This window comes from Ammospiza caudacuta, chromosome 17 (assembly GCF_027887145.1).
Source record: "Ammospiza caudacuta isolate bAmmCau1 chromosome 17, bAmmCau1.pri, whole genome shotgun sequence".
NCBI classification, from domain to species: domain Eukaryota; kingdom Metazoa; phylum Chordata; class Aves; order Passeriformes; family Passerellidae; genus Ammospiza; species Ammospiza caudacuta.
This window is the reverse complement of record NC_080609.1, coordinates 4,340,555-4,357,265: the sequence shown is the minus strand read 5'-3', so window position 1 is coordinate 4,357,265 and position 16,711 is coordinate 4,340,555. Positions and strand designations below refer to the sequence as shown.

The following is a 16,711-nucleotide window of genomic DNA, read 5'->3' as shown; positions in this document are numbered from 1 at the left end:
CAGACCAGAGAACCTCCCCTGGCACCACCCTGACTCAAACACCTTCTTTTAGAAGGGTTAATTACGAATGCCCACCCAGCCTGGTGGAAAACCACACAGCAGGAATCATTTTCTGCTCCACCTGGTTTGTGGTGATGTCCTGGAGCATGAGCTTTGAGAAGCCCTGTCCCAGCAGCTGTCACCACCACCTTTAATTCCATCTGCTGTGAATGTGCCACTGCAGCCCCAGCCAGAGAACTGGAACAGCCCTGGCAAGCCCTGGGAACACTGTCCCCATGTCCCAGAGCCAGAGGGTCTTGGGGATCCACACCGCCATCCCTTTCCCAAGGGCCAGTGGGAAAATTAAGTTTTCTGTGACTCTGCTTCCCCTCTATCAAAAGGGAATGATAAAAACACCTCTCCCCAAAACGAGGAAGGGCTGCTCCTGGTCTGCTTGGATGTCTCAGGGTGGTGTCTGTTGTCCAACCCCATTCCCAAGCCTTTGGCAAGGCCTGGAGGTTGTTCTGGGCTCTGGCACGAGTCAGGAGTGGCCCAGGGGATTCTCCAGGGTGGGGATTTCAGTGCCCCTGAGGATCAGGAGATGTTGGAGTTCAGACTCTCTAAAGCAAATAAATATAAAAAGCCTGAGCTGTTTGAGCCATGGGGGAACCTGAGAGCCCATGGAGTATTAACAACACTGCTGTTAAAGAGGCCTTCACCTAAGGCAGGTGTAACTCCTAAGGTAGGACAACCACTCTTTACAATTCAAAATAAATAGCATTTAACCAAGGTCCATAAAAACTAAAGTACATCTATCCTAATTGCCTAATTACTATGATTTCCCAAATGCCAGGCACTGAGAGTATTTCCTTCTGAACCTTTCAGCACTTCTGATTCCATCAGAAACCATCAGAAACATCCAAGAGAAATTCTCCCTCAAATTCCATTCCCCAGGCACAGTGAGGCGTGTGCTTTTTGGCTGGTTTCTTCCTGGGTACTGTTTGGGAGCCCAGCTGGAAATGTCTGCACTGCTGGAGCTCTCCCCACACTCCAGGTGGGATGCAGACCCAGGCAGGCCAGGGAGATGCTGAGTGTGCCCCTCACACCCTGCTGCCCCAGCTCCCTTCCTGCCATGGGGAACTTCAGGGGACTTTGTCACCCCAGGGTCACTGCATTTCCTTCTCATTTGAATCCATCTGGCTAACAGGTTCAAAATTGACAGGGAAAGAGCTGCCTCCACACATCTCCTTGCCTCAGGAGTCCCTGCAGGACTTGTTATAAGCTGCATTTTGAAATCATTGAAATGAGCCATTTCTGTTTACTTGAGCCATTTTTTCCCCCAGATTTTTCAGTCCATGAATATGTGCTCTTTTTCGAGTTTTGTCTAATTTGAAATGAGAAACTGCTTCCTTGTCTGCAGGTCCTTTGCAGAATGGGAAAATAGCTCATGCTGAGAGCTGTGTTGACAATGCGTATTTATAAGATAATGCTACTGGGGCTGGATACTTTCTGCTCTGCATAATTCACATCCATTTGTTACAGAAAAAGTGCAAAAAAAGGAGCAGGTAAAGTGTGTCACCATCACAGATGATGGAGTTAATCCAGCTTGCTTGGGCAGCCACTGTGAGCTCTGTGTAGCCAGAGCTGATGGGCTGAGCGTGAAGCTGAGGGGAGCTGGAAAGCAGAGGAGCTCTGCAGACAAAAGGAGCAATTCAGGGCCTGTTTTTGCAGCCTCATTTCATGCTCAAAAAGCACCTCAACTCCTTGGGGCCATGAGTCCCTTGCCACCCCCATCTGAACTTGAGTTGAGGGAGAACAAGAGCAGCTGGAGGGAACCCCTGTCCACAAGCAGGGACCAGAGCAGCTCCCAGCTGACCCTGCTTGCCAGCAGAGCCAGCACAACACTTGCTGCTGTGCCAGCTTGAACCTGGGCCAGTCTTTTATGTTTTTCCACTTCCCTTCTCCCTCCCTGTGCTCCTGGTTGGTACTTGCAGGTGTGCTGGCTGGCCAAGGTTGGCTGGCACTGCTTTCACTCTAGGGGGCTCAGCCAGGAACCCCCCAGGCTGGTGACTCCACAAAATGGAACTGTTGTCTTCTGCTCTGGTCAGGCTTTCAGAGACCAGACACAAGGCAGGAAGGCCAGAGGTGTCCATGAACCAGGAAAGAAGGAAAAACAGTAATCTGAGGAAGTCATGAAAAGCAGATTAGAACCCACCCCTGCAGTGGCATTGTGCAGCCAGTGTCCCAGGGATGGCTAAACTGCTCCAAAAGGCTCTCTGACATTGCTCCCTCCAGGACTGTGTGGGTTTTAACATTTGTCTGCAAGGCTCTGAGGCATTTCAGAGGAGATCAGGAGGTGTTTGGCCATAGTGTCACCAAGTGTTCGCCTTAGCACAGGGTTCTCCATGGCATGAAGGAACCATGGCCCAGCCCCAGCCCATCCTCCTGCCTGCCTGAGCATAAGCCACAGGTCTCTGGAGGTAAGATGAGCTCAGATGAGATGGGTTTGCTGAGGTGAGATGAGCTTAGATGAGATGGGTTTGCTGGAGGTAAGAAAGAGGAGCTTAGATGAGATGGGTTTGTCACCTCCAGCTCCCCTGCCTGGTCCCAGCCTGTGTGTGTGTGTCAGAAATGTGACATGAGCTGCTGTGTAACCCAGCTCTGTCTGCTGGTTTCTCTCTCCACAGTCTGGCCTGGGGCTCCTTCACCTGCTGCATGGCAGCCTCTGTCACCACCCTCAACTCCTACACCAAGACTGTCATTGAGTTCAGGCACAAGCGCAAAATCTTTGAGCAGGGCTTTCGAGAAGAGCAGAACTTCCTAGACCAGGAAGCCATCAAGTACTTCAGAGAAAGGTCAGTGCAGTCAGTCACTCCATCAGGGGAGGTTTCCATGGACTCTGCTGGTTTCAGGCTCTCACCCATTCAGCACTCGTGGGTGAAGTCTCTGAGGCACCTGGAAAAGGTGTGTGTGAAAGGCAAACACAAAAGGTGTGAAAGGCAAACTCAAAAGGTCCTCCTTGGTTTGGTTTTTCATCAATTTTGTGCTGTCCCAGTGCCCACCCTTTCTCCTGTACTCATTGAAATCTTTACAATATGCACCCAATTCACAAAAAGCTGTGCTGCCAATGTCAGCTGATTCTCCCTCTCTAGAAAGGTAAAATTGTGGGGGTGTGCCAAATGTGACATCCATCCTCCCCCAGCACGTGCAACAGGCACCTCCCAATAATCCCAACAGCTGCTGAGGCATTTTCCAGCCACCACCAGGCCACTTTGGAGCTGCCAAATGCACACAAATAAAGCAAAACACCCACCCAGTGCCACCCACCCAGTGCCACCAGGGTCTGAGGGGGACTGCAGTCCTGGTGGGTCCCAAGGCCCTGAGATGCTCTGTCACTCTGCTCCCCTGCCCTCATTCTTTGGAGAGAAAGTTCAGGCTTTGTTTAAAGCTGTGGATTGTGAAGAATGCACAGATCCCGAGCTCACACAGCAGAGATGGATCCTCACAGGATGAAGAGCTGAGAAGTACAGAAAATCCTCACCAAAATCTATGGCCTGAAGTGATATAAAGATATTTTGGGGGCAGGAAATATAAGCAGGATGCATGGCTGTTTGTCAGACCAGTGGGGCCGTTTCTCCATGGTGGAGAAGCTCTGGGGGGACAGAAGGTTTGGAATTTCAGAATTTCAGAGTGAGGAGCTCTCCCGAGAGGGCAGAACAAGAGAGCTTCCATGATTATTGCTTTTCCTTGGTTATCTCATTCATTATTCTGTTGTTGCAGTTATCCGTGTGCTAACATCCAGGTTTTCTGTCTGCCTTTCAGACAGTCTGGAAGGAAAAGAGAAATGAGGCAAACAACCATGATTTTCCTAATTTTGCATTTGGACATGACAGTGAATTCTAAAAAATTCTCTGTGGGAGCAAAGAAAGCCCAGACACAGGGAGGAGGAAGGGGTCAGTCTGTGCCTCAGGGTAAATCAGCACTCAGGGAGGGAAACCAGATGAATTTTTGAAGTGAGAATTGCAGATAGGAGCTCAGGAGAACTATAAGGAGCAGTATCTTGAGTTAGACTGGAAAATGCCAAGGAGACTTGTTGAAGCAGCACTACTGGAACAGTAAATAGCAGAATATATTAATGGCCCAGAGGACAGGGACCTCTCTCTCTCTCTCACGTGGGCATGGTGGGTTTGCTTTGGGCTCCTCCTGCCCTCACAAGATGACACAATCCCACCCCCAACAATTCCCTCCTCGGTCACCTCCTCCCAGCCCTTCCACACACACTTGGCACACTCAGCTCAAGCATGTGGTGTTCCCTAACTTCATGATTATCACTTTCTTTTTTTATATCACATTATTTTAATTGTTGTATCTGAATACATAATGGGAAGCCCAGAGACAGTGTTACCATGGGATCATTCTAGAGATTCAAAGCTGTGCAGCAATATACCAAATTTTTTTCATTTTTAAAGTGATCCTATTCATGCTCAGCTTCACTGCTGTGCCCTGGGGATGCTCTGACTGCAGGGGTCCAGGGGCAGTCCATTAACAGCACCCTGTTGCTGCATGCTGTGGGTGCCCTCAGTCCCACACAACTTCCCTGAGCTCCCATCTGCCTTTGCACAAATAGAAAATAAAATAAATCCTCTTTCCTTCCTGTGCACATACCCAGGGATACTTCACATTCCCTCCTACTCCTCCACCTCCATGTTCCTTTTCATACCTCATGAATAAAACCCTCCAGCCTTTCTTCCTTCCAGTTACTTTGCACATCTCCTCACCCTTTTTGCCTGTTCCTTTGCCTCAGTGCAGAGCCAGCACCCCCTGGAGCACACATCCAACCTCTGGGCTGGGCACACCTGTGCAACAGGCACTCTCCTGCATGCCTCTGAAAATTAAACTTTATTATTACTCCAACAGCTCCATTTAGCACCTGGGACTCAGGGAAGGAAAGTGTCAGCCCCATTTTGCATGATAAATTTTTTTTGGTGGGAATATTATCCTACAGGCCTCTGCTCCCAGGGAAGAAATTTGCTTTATGAAAAGTACTGACAGTAAAACGCTGCTAATCTCGCACGTGTTTTCTCAACTCTCTCATTGCATTGTGCTTCATTTTAATTGCATGCAACTGCATAGAACAGCAGCAGATCTGCTGGACATGTGGATGTGAGAGCTGAAATGGCCCCTTGGAGCTCCCAGCTGTGCTGCTGTGCTGGAGGTGCAGGGGATGAGCCTCATCACCCCATGGTTTGCTGTCTGATCCCCCCCAGCAGCTCCATCCTTTGCCTCACCCTCTGTGGCCCTGCTGCTCCTTCACCTCAGCCTGCCCATCCCAGGGCAGCCTCTGCTCTGAGAACGTGGGGAGGCCTTTAACACCCCAGGAATGTCTGTGTGCACCCCAAATGCTGCCCCACAGCCTGCTCTGAGCCCACCTCAGCCAGCACAGGGAGCTGCCCAGCCCCAGGCAGGAGCACATCCAAATCCTCTGTACCCAAGCACCTCACTGCTCCTAAACTAGGAAAACAGTGAAGCAGCTGCTGAAAAATCAAAGATTTGTGGTGCTACATCCCCTTATGTCCCATCCAGGCCTGGGATACTTTGAGAAGTCCAGACAAAACAGACTCTGTGGTTCACACTACACAATTGAAAGACACCAGAGCTCTTTAGATATAATAGGTACAATAACCCTCAGGGTAACTCTGAGAAAACCAGTTCAATTATACTGAATTGGAGGTATTATTCATGCTCTAAGTGTTCCAGAAAATTATCAGAATAAACTGCAAAGTCAGCTTTCAGTCTTTGTCCTTCAAGTGCTTTTCCTTCCTTTTTTTGTGTTTTCCTTTGAAATGAATGTGTGTCTATAACTTTTGCTCACCTTTTTCATTTTTTTAGTTCATAACAAGTGTCTCTCTTCCATCCCTCCCAGTTTCTCTTCCTGCTCTGTTTCACATGAACACTCTTGCCCCATGTGGCCATAAGCACAGTCCCTCATCTGAGGTTTACCCCAGCCAGGAGAGGAGGAGCCCTCACTGCCCTCCTGCTTCCTCCCTTCCTGCTCTGAGGATCCCTTTAGGAACTAGCTCTTATATGTTACCTGTTTATCAAATAAAATATTGTTTGCTGGGTTAATTTGCAAGAAGAAAAAATTAGCTCAGTGATATGGAGATTAATTCTTGCAGGTATCTAGTAAAAACTAGATGTCACTTTAAAATGCAACCTGGCCTTTGCTGTTGGCAGTGCTGTCCTAGCAGAAAAAAGGCATTTTACAGGTAACCATTGGAAAAATCCAACTCTGTATCTTTCAAATAACCAACATGAAATGATTGATACAGAAGCAAGAAACTGTGGTTTATCTTAAATATGTGCATTTATTCAATTAGTCATTTTCAATTAATTAATCAATAATTAATTTCTAAATCTTACAGCCTTTATGAAATATTAAGCCAAAAATAAGCCAAAGGCACAGGGATTCTTTGTTCTGTCCCATAAAGTCTGATAATCTCTGTGACAGCATCTGCAGGGATGGTGCCAGACCTTCTCCTCTTCCCCTGCCCAGCTGTTTAGGAGCTGCTGTTTGAGCAGCTTTAGCTCTCCCCTGCTGTTTTGGCAGCTTTTTCCCTATGGCTGTGTAATAATTAAGATGCATTCACAAGAATTCTGCTTGTTCAGACCAAGCAGCTCCACCAACACCATCCCCACATCCATCCAGGCAGGGCCAGCACAGCCAGCTCACCCAGACTCAATTCTTTCCCAAGTTTCTTCTCAGTTTCTTGCCTTCAATTTTTTTCATATATTTAAAAAACCCTTTCAGGCACCATCCCCACCACACCTCTCCCTCTCCCAGGATTCTGGTGGATTTTGCTCTCAGGTAAAGAATGAAAACTTGGCTGTGCTGGTGGGGCAGAGGAGCCCTGGGCAAGGGGCACAGCTGCAGGAACAGGGACAGGAGCAGCTCCAGGGAGGACAAGGGAATGTCCAGGGGTGGAGGGATGTGAGGACTGAAGCCTGAGGTGAGGGATATGGGGCCTGAAAGGGTGGAAATCAAATCCAAGTGAGATCCTCAATGGAGAGCTCATCACTGCCTTGGGCAAGGAATGAAAAGTTTGTCATGTGAGGGAACTGGAATTACCCATGGCTCTCTTTAGTGGGGACAAGAGCAGCTTTTGGATGTGCATCCAGGCTGGTCAGGGCTACAGAATCCCACTGCAGAGAGAGGTCAGGGTCTTTTCCCACCCTGGGACCCACACAGAGATCACAGAGCCCTGGTTCAGTCTGGGATCCAGCCTTGTGCTCCCTGTGAAGCCAATCCTACTTAACAGGGGCTGCTAAACCAACACATTTAGCAAGTAAATCTGCAAGATTCAGCCTCCCCCAGCTCACCCATCCCTAGCACAGCGTTTGCAGCTGTCCATCAACAGCCATTGTGCCACTGCAGCTGATTTCACAACATTTCACAACATTTTTCTTGCTGACTGGGCCCTTACTCAGATCTGCAACACCAACCTAAGCAGACAGATGCTACTGGTGAAATTCTGGAGTGAGCTGAGTTCAAACTGCCATTGATAGCAGTGCAGACAAAATGTCTCTGCAGGGACAGAAAATGTAGTTTTAAGTGCTAGGAGCAGTTTGAAACAGACAGCAGGACCAAAGCTATTGCAGAGCTAATAAATCAGGACTATTCCCAGCACTGTGAGAACCAGAACTTTTCAAATTATCATTCATACACCATTTTTCCCGTTTTTGCACATTTCTGTAATGTACCATACTCACAGCTTGCTTCCTCTAAGTCCATTGTGCTTGTGTCAGATGTGCAGATCATACCAATGCCTTCCAAAGCCATGCCAACCTTTGCTCTGATTTCCTGCTTGGTCACCCAGGTACCTGAGCAGGGTTTCAGTTACTGACCTGAGGCACCTCCCATTGGCAGAGTCAGTAGCTCTTCACACAGACGTCAATATTTCCAATCTTCCCATTCCCCTTTCATCCGTGCACAGGGATAAGTGCAACCTCCTGCCTTGGATTTGTTCTGTACTTTATTCTGCAACACAGGAAGCTTTATCCACAGAGCTGCTCCTTCTGGAAATCACATGCACTGGCACTAAAACGGTGCAGCAGCAGCTCCATCCCCACTTCCAACACACACACACTGTCCAGTGCTGCTGGGCCCCGGTGCTTAGATCCACCCTGGAGAGGGGAAGAGTGGAGAGATGCAGCCCTGAGCCCCTCATTTCTATTCCCCAAGGCCTCTTTACATGAGCTTTCCCCCAAGAGGGGCAAAGCCAGGGGAACCAAGTCCTTCCTGAGCCCATCACCATCTGCATGGTGGGCCTGGCTGTAGATGGAAGAGCCCAGGTACGTTGGACTCTAATTAGTTTTTACCCTTTTTGTGTACATTTGGGAGCAGCTTTTCTTTCTGTTCAAGGTGCTACTTCTATATTCTCTTTTCCAGGACTGAGGAGGAGAGGGCTGAGGCTGGGGACCTGAGGTTACAGTGCCTCCATAGCTGCTCCCCAAATAGTAAGTGACCATGAATGTGTCTGGCACACAATGGCTTGTACTGTCCCCACGCTGGCTCCCGGGGCCCAGAACCAGGTTTGGAGTAGGAAGCTTTGGGAATAGAGGTTTGTTGCTTTCCCAGACAGCCTTGCCCAAGAGATAACCAACCAGCATAAGAACAGTACAGAATTCTCCAGCATTCAATTTAGGATGTGCACATATCCTATAATTTTGTGTTATCTCAAGAAGCTGTGACTTCATAGTAGTTTAAAAATATGCTCTAATTTACACCTGTATAACTTTCATTATCACTACCTTTTTTCATCTATCTTTATCACCAATTCATGATGATGCATGCTATTGAATATAAAAATGATTGAAAGCAGCTTTGGTAGACAATAATGTTAGTATAATTAATGCCATTTCTTGCACTTTCTCTGGAAATTGCTGTGCTTTTATTCAGTGTTTGCAAAAAGCCCTTGCTTTAAGCTGTGGGAATCAGTGGTTCAATGTACAGAGCAATGTTGGAGCATGGCTCCTGCCCTGCTCTGAATACTATACTTTTTCTTTACTCTCCAGGAAAGATGTGTGCAGTTTCATGCATCTATTTCCTTGGAAAGAAAGCCAGTGATCCTTCATTCAGCAGGAGGGAGCCTTGGGAGAGTGACTTGCTGGCTCTGCGCTATTAAAATTTGGAAACCTGATGGCATTTTGCTGCCTCTGTCTTGCTGAGATGCACATCTCAGCCACATTCTCATGGAAGCTTGGTGTGTGTAACCCCCACCCCTGAGGGTCCTGCTCCCTGCCCAGACCTGCTGGAACAGCTCTCCAGTCCCATGTCACTGCAGGTGGTGTCCCCACAGGCATGATAGTGCTGGCACTGCTCTCCAGCTGGGTTTGTCATCAGCTCATTGGTAACTCCTGCTCCTTGAAAATGTCATTGTCAGTCATGGACCTCTCCACAGGCAGATCCATGCCCTTCATTCTCACAGGCCTGAAAATGTCTCTTGGTACAAAATTGATCTGGGTCATGTTTCCTGAGAATGTTCCTCACCTGCCAAGCTCCTGGCAGGTTCTCAAATGTGTTTATTTTATTACTGAAGCCTGTCCAGAGGTCTTGGTTTTAAAGAACCAATAACAAGTCTTGGCAATAGGTGTTCCAAGGAATATGGCCAGCCCTGTCCCAAGTGTTTCCATTTTACAGGACCCAGAGCTCACCCCATAGAGTGCTGACAGCACTGGGAAGGCAAACCCCAAATAAGAAGCCCAGAGTCAGGTTAAAGAACAGTGTCCATCCCTCAATATTCCATCAGGCTCAGCCTCACATCCTTACCTTCTGTAATGAAATCAGATCAATATTAATGAAGTGACAGGAGGGAAGTTGTGCTCTCAGTTCACAGTTTGCTTACAAATCAAATAGAAGCTGCAAAATGCTCATTATCCATGCTTATTAGGGAGTAAAAACCATTAGTTACTGCTGCTTGGGATGGCACAAAGCCTCACAACGCTCAGATGAACCTCTCCTTCTTCAAGCAAGTCCACCAAGCCATAACTGGCCTGGGCCTGACCCCAGGATCCTCCTTGATGCTGGTTCCAGGGTCCCACACTCCCAGTCCTTGTCACATTCCCCATTCCAGGGGCCCATGGCCAGCAGAGGATTGAGAACGGAGAGAAAACAGCAAGAGAAGGGCTTGGCTAAAGGCAGAGCAGCCACCGAGGTCACACTGACCCCATGGGTGGTGAGGAAGAAGAGGACACATGGCCTGGAACAGACCAACCCAGGGCCACCAGCAGAGGAAACGCCAGCAGGTCACCAGGAGCACTCCATGGACACGTCCCACAGGGGTGGCCCCTGCCAGCAGGACACCAGGAGGCACCACCTGGAGCTGTTCCTGATGCTCTCCTCAGCCAGCACCCCATCCCCTGCAGGACCTGCAGCTCACCCAGAGGGCTCTGAGGAGGCTCCAGCCTGGAGCAAACGGCAGATGAGGAGAACTGGCTCATCCTCAGGCGTCGTGAATCTTTCTGTCCTCCCAGCAAGACAAATCAGGGCATCTGTCCTTGTTGAGAGGAAAGGATCTGGGGGAGTGCCCCTGAGGAGTGGAAGAGCAAAAGCTGTAAAGAGGAGAACGAGGCTGAGCAATTGTGGAAGACAAACACTACCTGGCCAGGTGATTTTGGAAGAGAGAATGTTAAAGGTTTCTGAGCAGCCCAACGGCACTGTGGGAGCACAGGTAGCACAAAGGGCCTTATGCCAGGGCAGGATATCAGGTTCCTCTGTTGGCAAGACTGAGCTCTCCATTGTGAGAAGTGACCTTAAATTATAAATTCCATCAGAAGCTTGAATCCAGAGTAGACTCAATCAGGACAATGCAGTTATTCAGTCTCAATAATTCTATATTAAACCATTTAATGTCCATCACTGAACTATAATTTTCTTTTAACAGGGTTAAAAAGAAAATTATTTTCTTTCCTTTAAACCCCTTTATCAGGGTTTCAACTTACCTGAGCTGAGCACCAGGGAGCTCTAACCATAACTTGGCATCCTCTGCTCTCCCCAAGCTGCCTTCCTGAGCAAACATATGGTACCGGCCCCTATACATCTGATACCCCCGGACATACCAAATTTAGCATTTCCAGACACTTTTAAAGTCTATTTGCTGTCATTTTTGACCTTGGAAGTCTCAGCTTTTTCTTTCAGAAGTGCAAGGCTGGGAGATGTCAGTGCTCCAGCTGTGTATAGCCCCTGCACAAAAATATAGAAGTTTCACCTCAGGATATTTTTGTTGTTGTTGCACAGTTATTTATTAGCAAGAAAAGCACACTGTTATTAGCTCACAGCCAGCAATAGTCCCTGATTTCAGACATCTGCATGTCCATGCCACTCCCACCCTTCCTTCCAGAGCTGTCCCACCATAAGGCATTAACATGAGGAGCCTGGATGCCACAGGGCAGGTGGGAGAGGTGCAGATGCTGAATGTCAAATGGGCAAGAGAGAGACAGGAGAAATATCACAAAGGACAAGGAGGGACAGGTGTGTTGGCAGAGCCAAAGAAGAGATAAATAGCCCAGAAGAGGAAGAGCTGAGCAGGAAACAGCAAATTATTACTGTCTGTGACTGAAAGCCTTGGTGTTATTTGAGGCAGATAAACCCAGAGTTCAGGACACCAGCTGCTCTTGTAGAAAACTGAGAGATTATTCAAAATTAATTCAGTGTTAAAGAAATAATATGTCACTGTTTTGGCAGCGTGGGCATTTCAGAAGGGTCACCTGACAAAGAGGAGGCCTTGAAAAAAATAGTTTTATTCTCATGTCATCACCCTGTAGGCATTTCCCTTGGGTCCATCCTACAGCTCTTTTACCATCCTCCCACCCCGGCTGTCTACAGTGAGATTTATGCAACCAATCCCTCAGTGCTTCACTCTGAAGCATAGTGTAATTTTTTCCTATTCAGACAAGTTCATCAGAAGAACTCCAGGTTTAAAACACAGTGGAAACAATTCATAAAAAACAAAAACCAAATAATATCCACTGGTTGGTTTTTTTTCCCTCGGTCATGAGCGCCGTGGAAGCGAAGTGCTGCTGGATGTGCAGGCAACTTTCAAATGTCTCCAAAAAAGCATGTAGCACCAGCTCAGCTGGAGAGGGCAAGGCACAGACGGCAGCCAAGGTCACTGTGACAACGGGGAACATGCTTTATATGCTGAGCAGCACAGGCTGGGAGGCGGCAGACAACAAGGGCTTGACGCATTTGAAGTGTCGCTCAAAGTTGAGCCAAGGTTTCTCCTTGTGGAGGTACCTGACAGCTGCAATCAGCTGCCTGTTTCATGTCAGCATTGATTCCAACTCCAGGTCTTGCAATTCTTCCTGTAATTTATTCAGTTCGTAGTGATTCACCACATAGAAAATAAAGCGAGTGGGGAAAAATCCCCTCTGATAAGACACCATGGTTACGGGTCGAAGATCCAGCCTTGCTGCACTGACAGCAGTGGGAATCTCATTCCTGTCTTCAGGCAAAGCCGTGCCCACTAGGAAATTCCAAAGCTAAAGGTCTCAGTTCTGTCCTCATTTACCTCTGCTAACATCCAGACTGACATTTTGCTTTAACATTGCTTCTTGAGCTACCAGTTTTTCTGCTTCCGAGATAAGGAGGGTGATAAAAGTAAATGCAGTCCTGTGTGGAGCATGGCAGCTCCTGAAAACTATGGGGTGGAAAAGGGAAGCAAAATAAGCTGACAGTTTATAATACATTTTTTGTTTCCTCCAGTGCACAGGTGAATTGAAAGGTTTCTTATATAAATTTCAGTGGGATTAGTTATGAAACGTGCTTTCTGTCACTCTTTTAAATTGCATCTTTCAATAAATGCTTCATCTCCTACAGCTAATCCTGGATTTATGCAAAAAACTCCCCAAACCACCCCCCTCAAAAGCCAACCCTGTCCCACACTGCTAAACATGTGAAATTAAGTCTTTCAGACTTTATGTTCACCCAAATAGCCTTTCCCTTACTGTGCATATCCTGTCCCCCCTAGAATGGAGGTGGGGATTGTTCTCAGTTCAGATAGTTTGACATGGTGAGATATTTTAGGATAAATACATGTAATTTTAACAGCCAAAATGCATTTTTTTTTGTTTTAATTGTCTTAAAGTGGGATTGTGTCTTGTCTCCCATGGTCCAAAGCCTGAGCTACTGACCCTGACATGTAAGGAAGGGGCAGCAATCCCTCTGAGCCAAATAACTTTGGTTTTTCTGTAAAAAAAAAGCTTTTTATTCATCAGGGACTCTCCTGCAGCAGGCACCATAAAGTCAGTGGGAACAGAGGCTCCAATGGAAGAGAAGAATGGTGAGGTGGGGCTCAGAGGGGAGAAAAGTGAGAGGAGGAAGGGGAACAGGGGAGGAATAAATTATTTTCATAGTTAGGCAGAACCACAGACTAGCAGAGTGTGGACAGGGACCCTGGAGGGCTCTGCTCCAGTCCTGTGCTCCCAGGCTGGATCAGGCTGCTTCATTCCTTGCCCAGTTAGATCTGAACACATCCAAGGATGGAGATCCCAATTCCTCTCCTGGCCTCAACCCCACTGTCTGAGCACCCTCAGGGTGAAAACGCTTTCCTCATGCCCAGCTGGCAATTCTGGCCTTCCAGTGCTGTTCAGCCAGGTTAAGAAGGCAAGGCACTCCCAGGTGCTCCCTGGGACACATTTTCTCTCTTTGAGCTTGTTTTCTCTCCTGCCCTTTACATAACCCATTTTATGATTCCTTTTAGGCTCTGCTTTTATGCAGTAGCTCTGTAACTGTCTGCATTTCCAATTATAAAACCTTTCAAATTTGATTTAGATCTGATAATTAAGCCGTGATTTAGCAAATTAACCCTATTGAAGCCCAGAGGTGTGAGACATGCTCTTTAGAACCTTAAATGTTTGGTGTTTAATTGCATCCAACACTGAGAAAAGTGCAGGGAGGAGGAGGAGTGACTATGTAGGTAATTCAGGCCACAGGACAGGACCTCATGCACAGATCTCACACATCCCATCCAGACCAGGATTTGCTGCTGTCCTTCCACCACAAGGATTTACCAGATGCACAAAAAGACTCACTTGGTCCCTGGCATCACTACAAAAGCTTGTCATGTCCTTTGGCTGTTGGAAATCCTGCACCATGATCTGCACAGTGATTGTCTTTGTTCCCCTTCAAGGGCAAGGCATTTTTAGCTGCATTCCCCACCTGCCAGTAAAGTTCCAGGCCACAGGGGTGCAACATTTTCCTCTCTTGCCATCAGTATTGACAAACTAAGAAAAATTTAGCCATCCCCTAATTCCCTGGGTTCCCAGGCAGTGCTCCCAGGAGACTGAAGCATGAGGGCCATGGAAGGAAGGCAGGTCTTCACACTGGGCAGGATGGGCAGGGAGAGGTGCTGTGGCCACCTGCAGCCAGGTTTTTGTGTTCTCAGAGCCATGATGCCCACAGCTTTCACCCCTTCCTGTCCTTCCCCAGCACCAAACCCTTGGTTCTCACAGAGCTGTGTGACTTTTGGGAAGGAGAATGTGGATGTCCCAGTGGTTCTCACACTGAGGACAGCTTACATGGGCTCAGTCAGCAGCAGGGAGGAGCTGGTCCTGAATTCCTGTGCCTTATTCTCAAATGCTTTGCTCCTGGTCATGAGAAGCAGGGTTTTATACAGACATGAGAAGCAAATCAGCCTGCGGGGAAATGCAGCTGTGGGAAACAGGCTTAAATTGTCCCAAAATAGCCCTAAAATTTTCTTACAAGCCTTTAGCCCAGTCCAGAGGAAAAAGTGTGTGTTTGTCTTTCTTTAGGGCTTCACAACACCCAGCTCTAAGTGTCACTAGCCCGCAGAGGAACAGGAGTGACCATAATGCTCAGAAAATCCCCCCATTCGCCACGTCAAGCTCTTCCAGCGACACATCAAGCAGCTCTTCACTTTCATCAGAACCAACCAGCCAGATCTCCATGGTTCAGGATCAAACCCTGCTGGACATCACCTCCATCACTAGATTGGCCCCAGGGGAATCACCAAACCCTCAACCACTTGAGCAAAGAGATACAAATTTAGCAATATCGTGTTCCAGCCCACTCGGAGCAAGGACTATTCCAGCATCTTGCCCAGCCAGCCTCAGGCTCAGTCTAACACCCAGCTCAGCCAAGCCACAGCAATACTCTGACTGCTCTCCAGTCAGCCCAGGGATCAATGCAGCTTCCTTCTCCACCTTCTGTCCTCACTCAGCACAAAACGTACGAGCTTCAGCTTCAGATCACACACTGACCCCAACCAGGACAAGCACAAGGCCTCCAGCAACAGCGACTCCTGAAGAGAGTTCCCAGGCTCCCGGCTATTCTGAAACTGAATTAAAGAATACAGGAAAGGGGTTTGAATCAGATCTGGAAGATCCTGATCATGAGAGGTATGTATCCAGAGCACACAGGTGTCTAAGTCCTCAAACAGCCCATGTTGGCATAGAATCAGTAAGAGCCCTCCCATTAAAAAATTTTAAATATCTTTTATGATTCCCAGTGTTTGTTTTCCAGTACCCACCCTGTGCTTCCACTAAACCCTGTTACTCAGGAAGCAAAATGCCCAATTTCCATATCCTCACTTTGCTCTCCAGACCTAATGACAGACCTGGGCCAGGCTGTCACCCTCAGCTCCTCCAGCAGGGCCCAATTTTCAGGTGCCTCCTTTCCTTCCAGAGGAGGCAGCACAACTTCCCCTTGTAGCACAGAGAGAAGCTCTGCTGTCCCCTGGAGCCTGGCAGAGCAGAGCAGATCAGAGCAGGGGCTGGTGCTCAGTGACATGGCCAGGATGTCCCCCCAAAGCTCCACTGTCTGCTCCGACCCCAGGCAAGCTGGGCTCACCCCACTCCTCCAAGCCTCTGAACTCCACCCTGTCTCTGCCACTTCTTTCCTTGGCAGGAGATTTGTAACCACACAGGAATTCCAAGCCATGGAGAAAGAGCTAGAGGATGTAAAGGAAGACCTGAAATGCCTGAAGTGGAAGGTGAGACACATAGGTGAGACGGTGCAGCCCCTGGCCGAGGACAGCAAGAGGTACAACGGCTACACCCTGATGGAGCTCAAGGCCATGGTGCAGTTTGAGGATGACCCTTACAAGGCTGCCCACAAGATCCTCACTGCTCTCTTCAGTGATGTGTACTGGCCACAGCACCCAGGCACCGAGCAGGCCTGCAACTCCTGCTCCCTGCCCAAGCCCAACATAGACCCAGAGCTGTACACGGTCTACTGTGACATCCTGAAAAGCATATTCCCTGGAATTAGCAGCCAGACATTGAGGGAAGAGACACAGCACGTGCAGAAAGGCACCCAGAGTGCAGTGCAGTAACAGCAGAGCCCAGAGTGTTGTGCAGAGTGCCAGGTCTGCAGTGACTCCAGAGGACTGGGCTGTGCTAGGTCCCGTTAGTCCCTTAGGTATGGATTGTCTGTGAAGGTGTTGGTGAGCTCTGAGCCCTCATGCCACTTGCCCAGTGACACAGAGTGGGATGGCACCCTGCACTCTTCCCACATTTTAGAAAACAATTGCTCCTTTGGTGTCTCTTTCAATCTATGGACGTGTCCTTGTTTCCAGCAACTACAAATGCTGACAAAAGAATCCCACGAAGGCGTTGTACGTCCAAGCAAGGGCCTTCTCCCAGCCCCAAACAGACCAACCAACCAACCAGCATCTGGGTAGTTTCTATTTTCTAGAGTGTATCATTCATTAAATGA

At 48.2% G+C, this 16,711-nt stretch overlaps 1 protein-coding gene across 1 annotated transcript in view; it reads left to right on the top strand.

Annotated features, from left to right (window-relative positions):
• Positions 1-16,467, top strand: part of GSG1L (GSG1 like) — a 54,782-nt gene extending 38,315 nt beyond the window's left edge. Inside the window, exons 5-8 of the mRNA XM_058816151.1 lie at positions 2,667-2,834; positions 8,426-8,493; positions 14,788-15,393; positions 15,902-16,467. Of these exons, the coding sequence (XP_058672134.1) occupies positions 2,667-2,834; positions 8,426-8,493; positions 14,788-14,810 (259 nt within the window). The 3' untranslated portion in view covers positions 14,811-15,393; positions 15,902-16,467. The remainder of the gene's footprint in view (positions 1-2,666; positions 2,835-8,425; positions 8,494-14,787; positions 15,394-15,901) is intronic.
• The last annotated feature ends 244 nt before the right edge of the window (positions 16,468-16,711 follow it).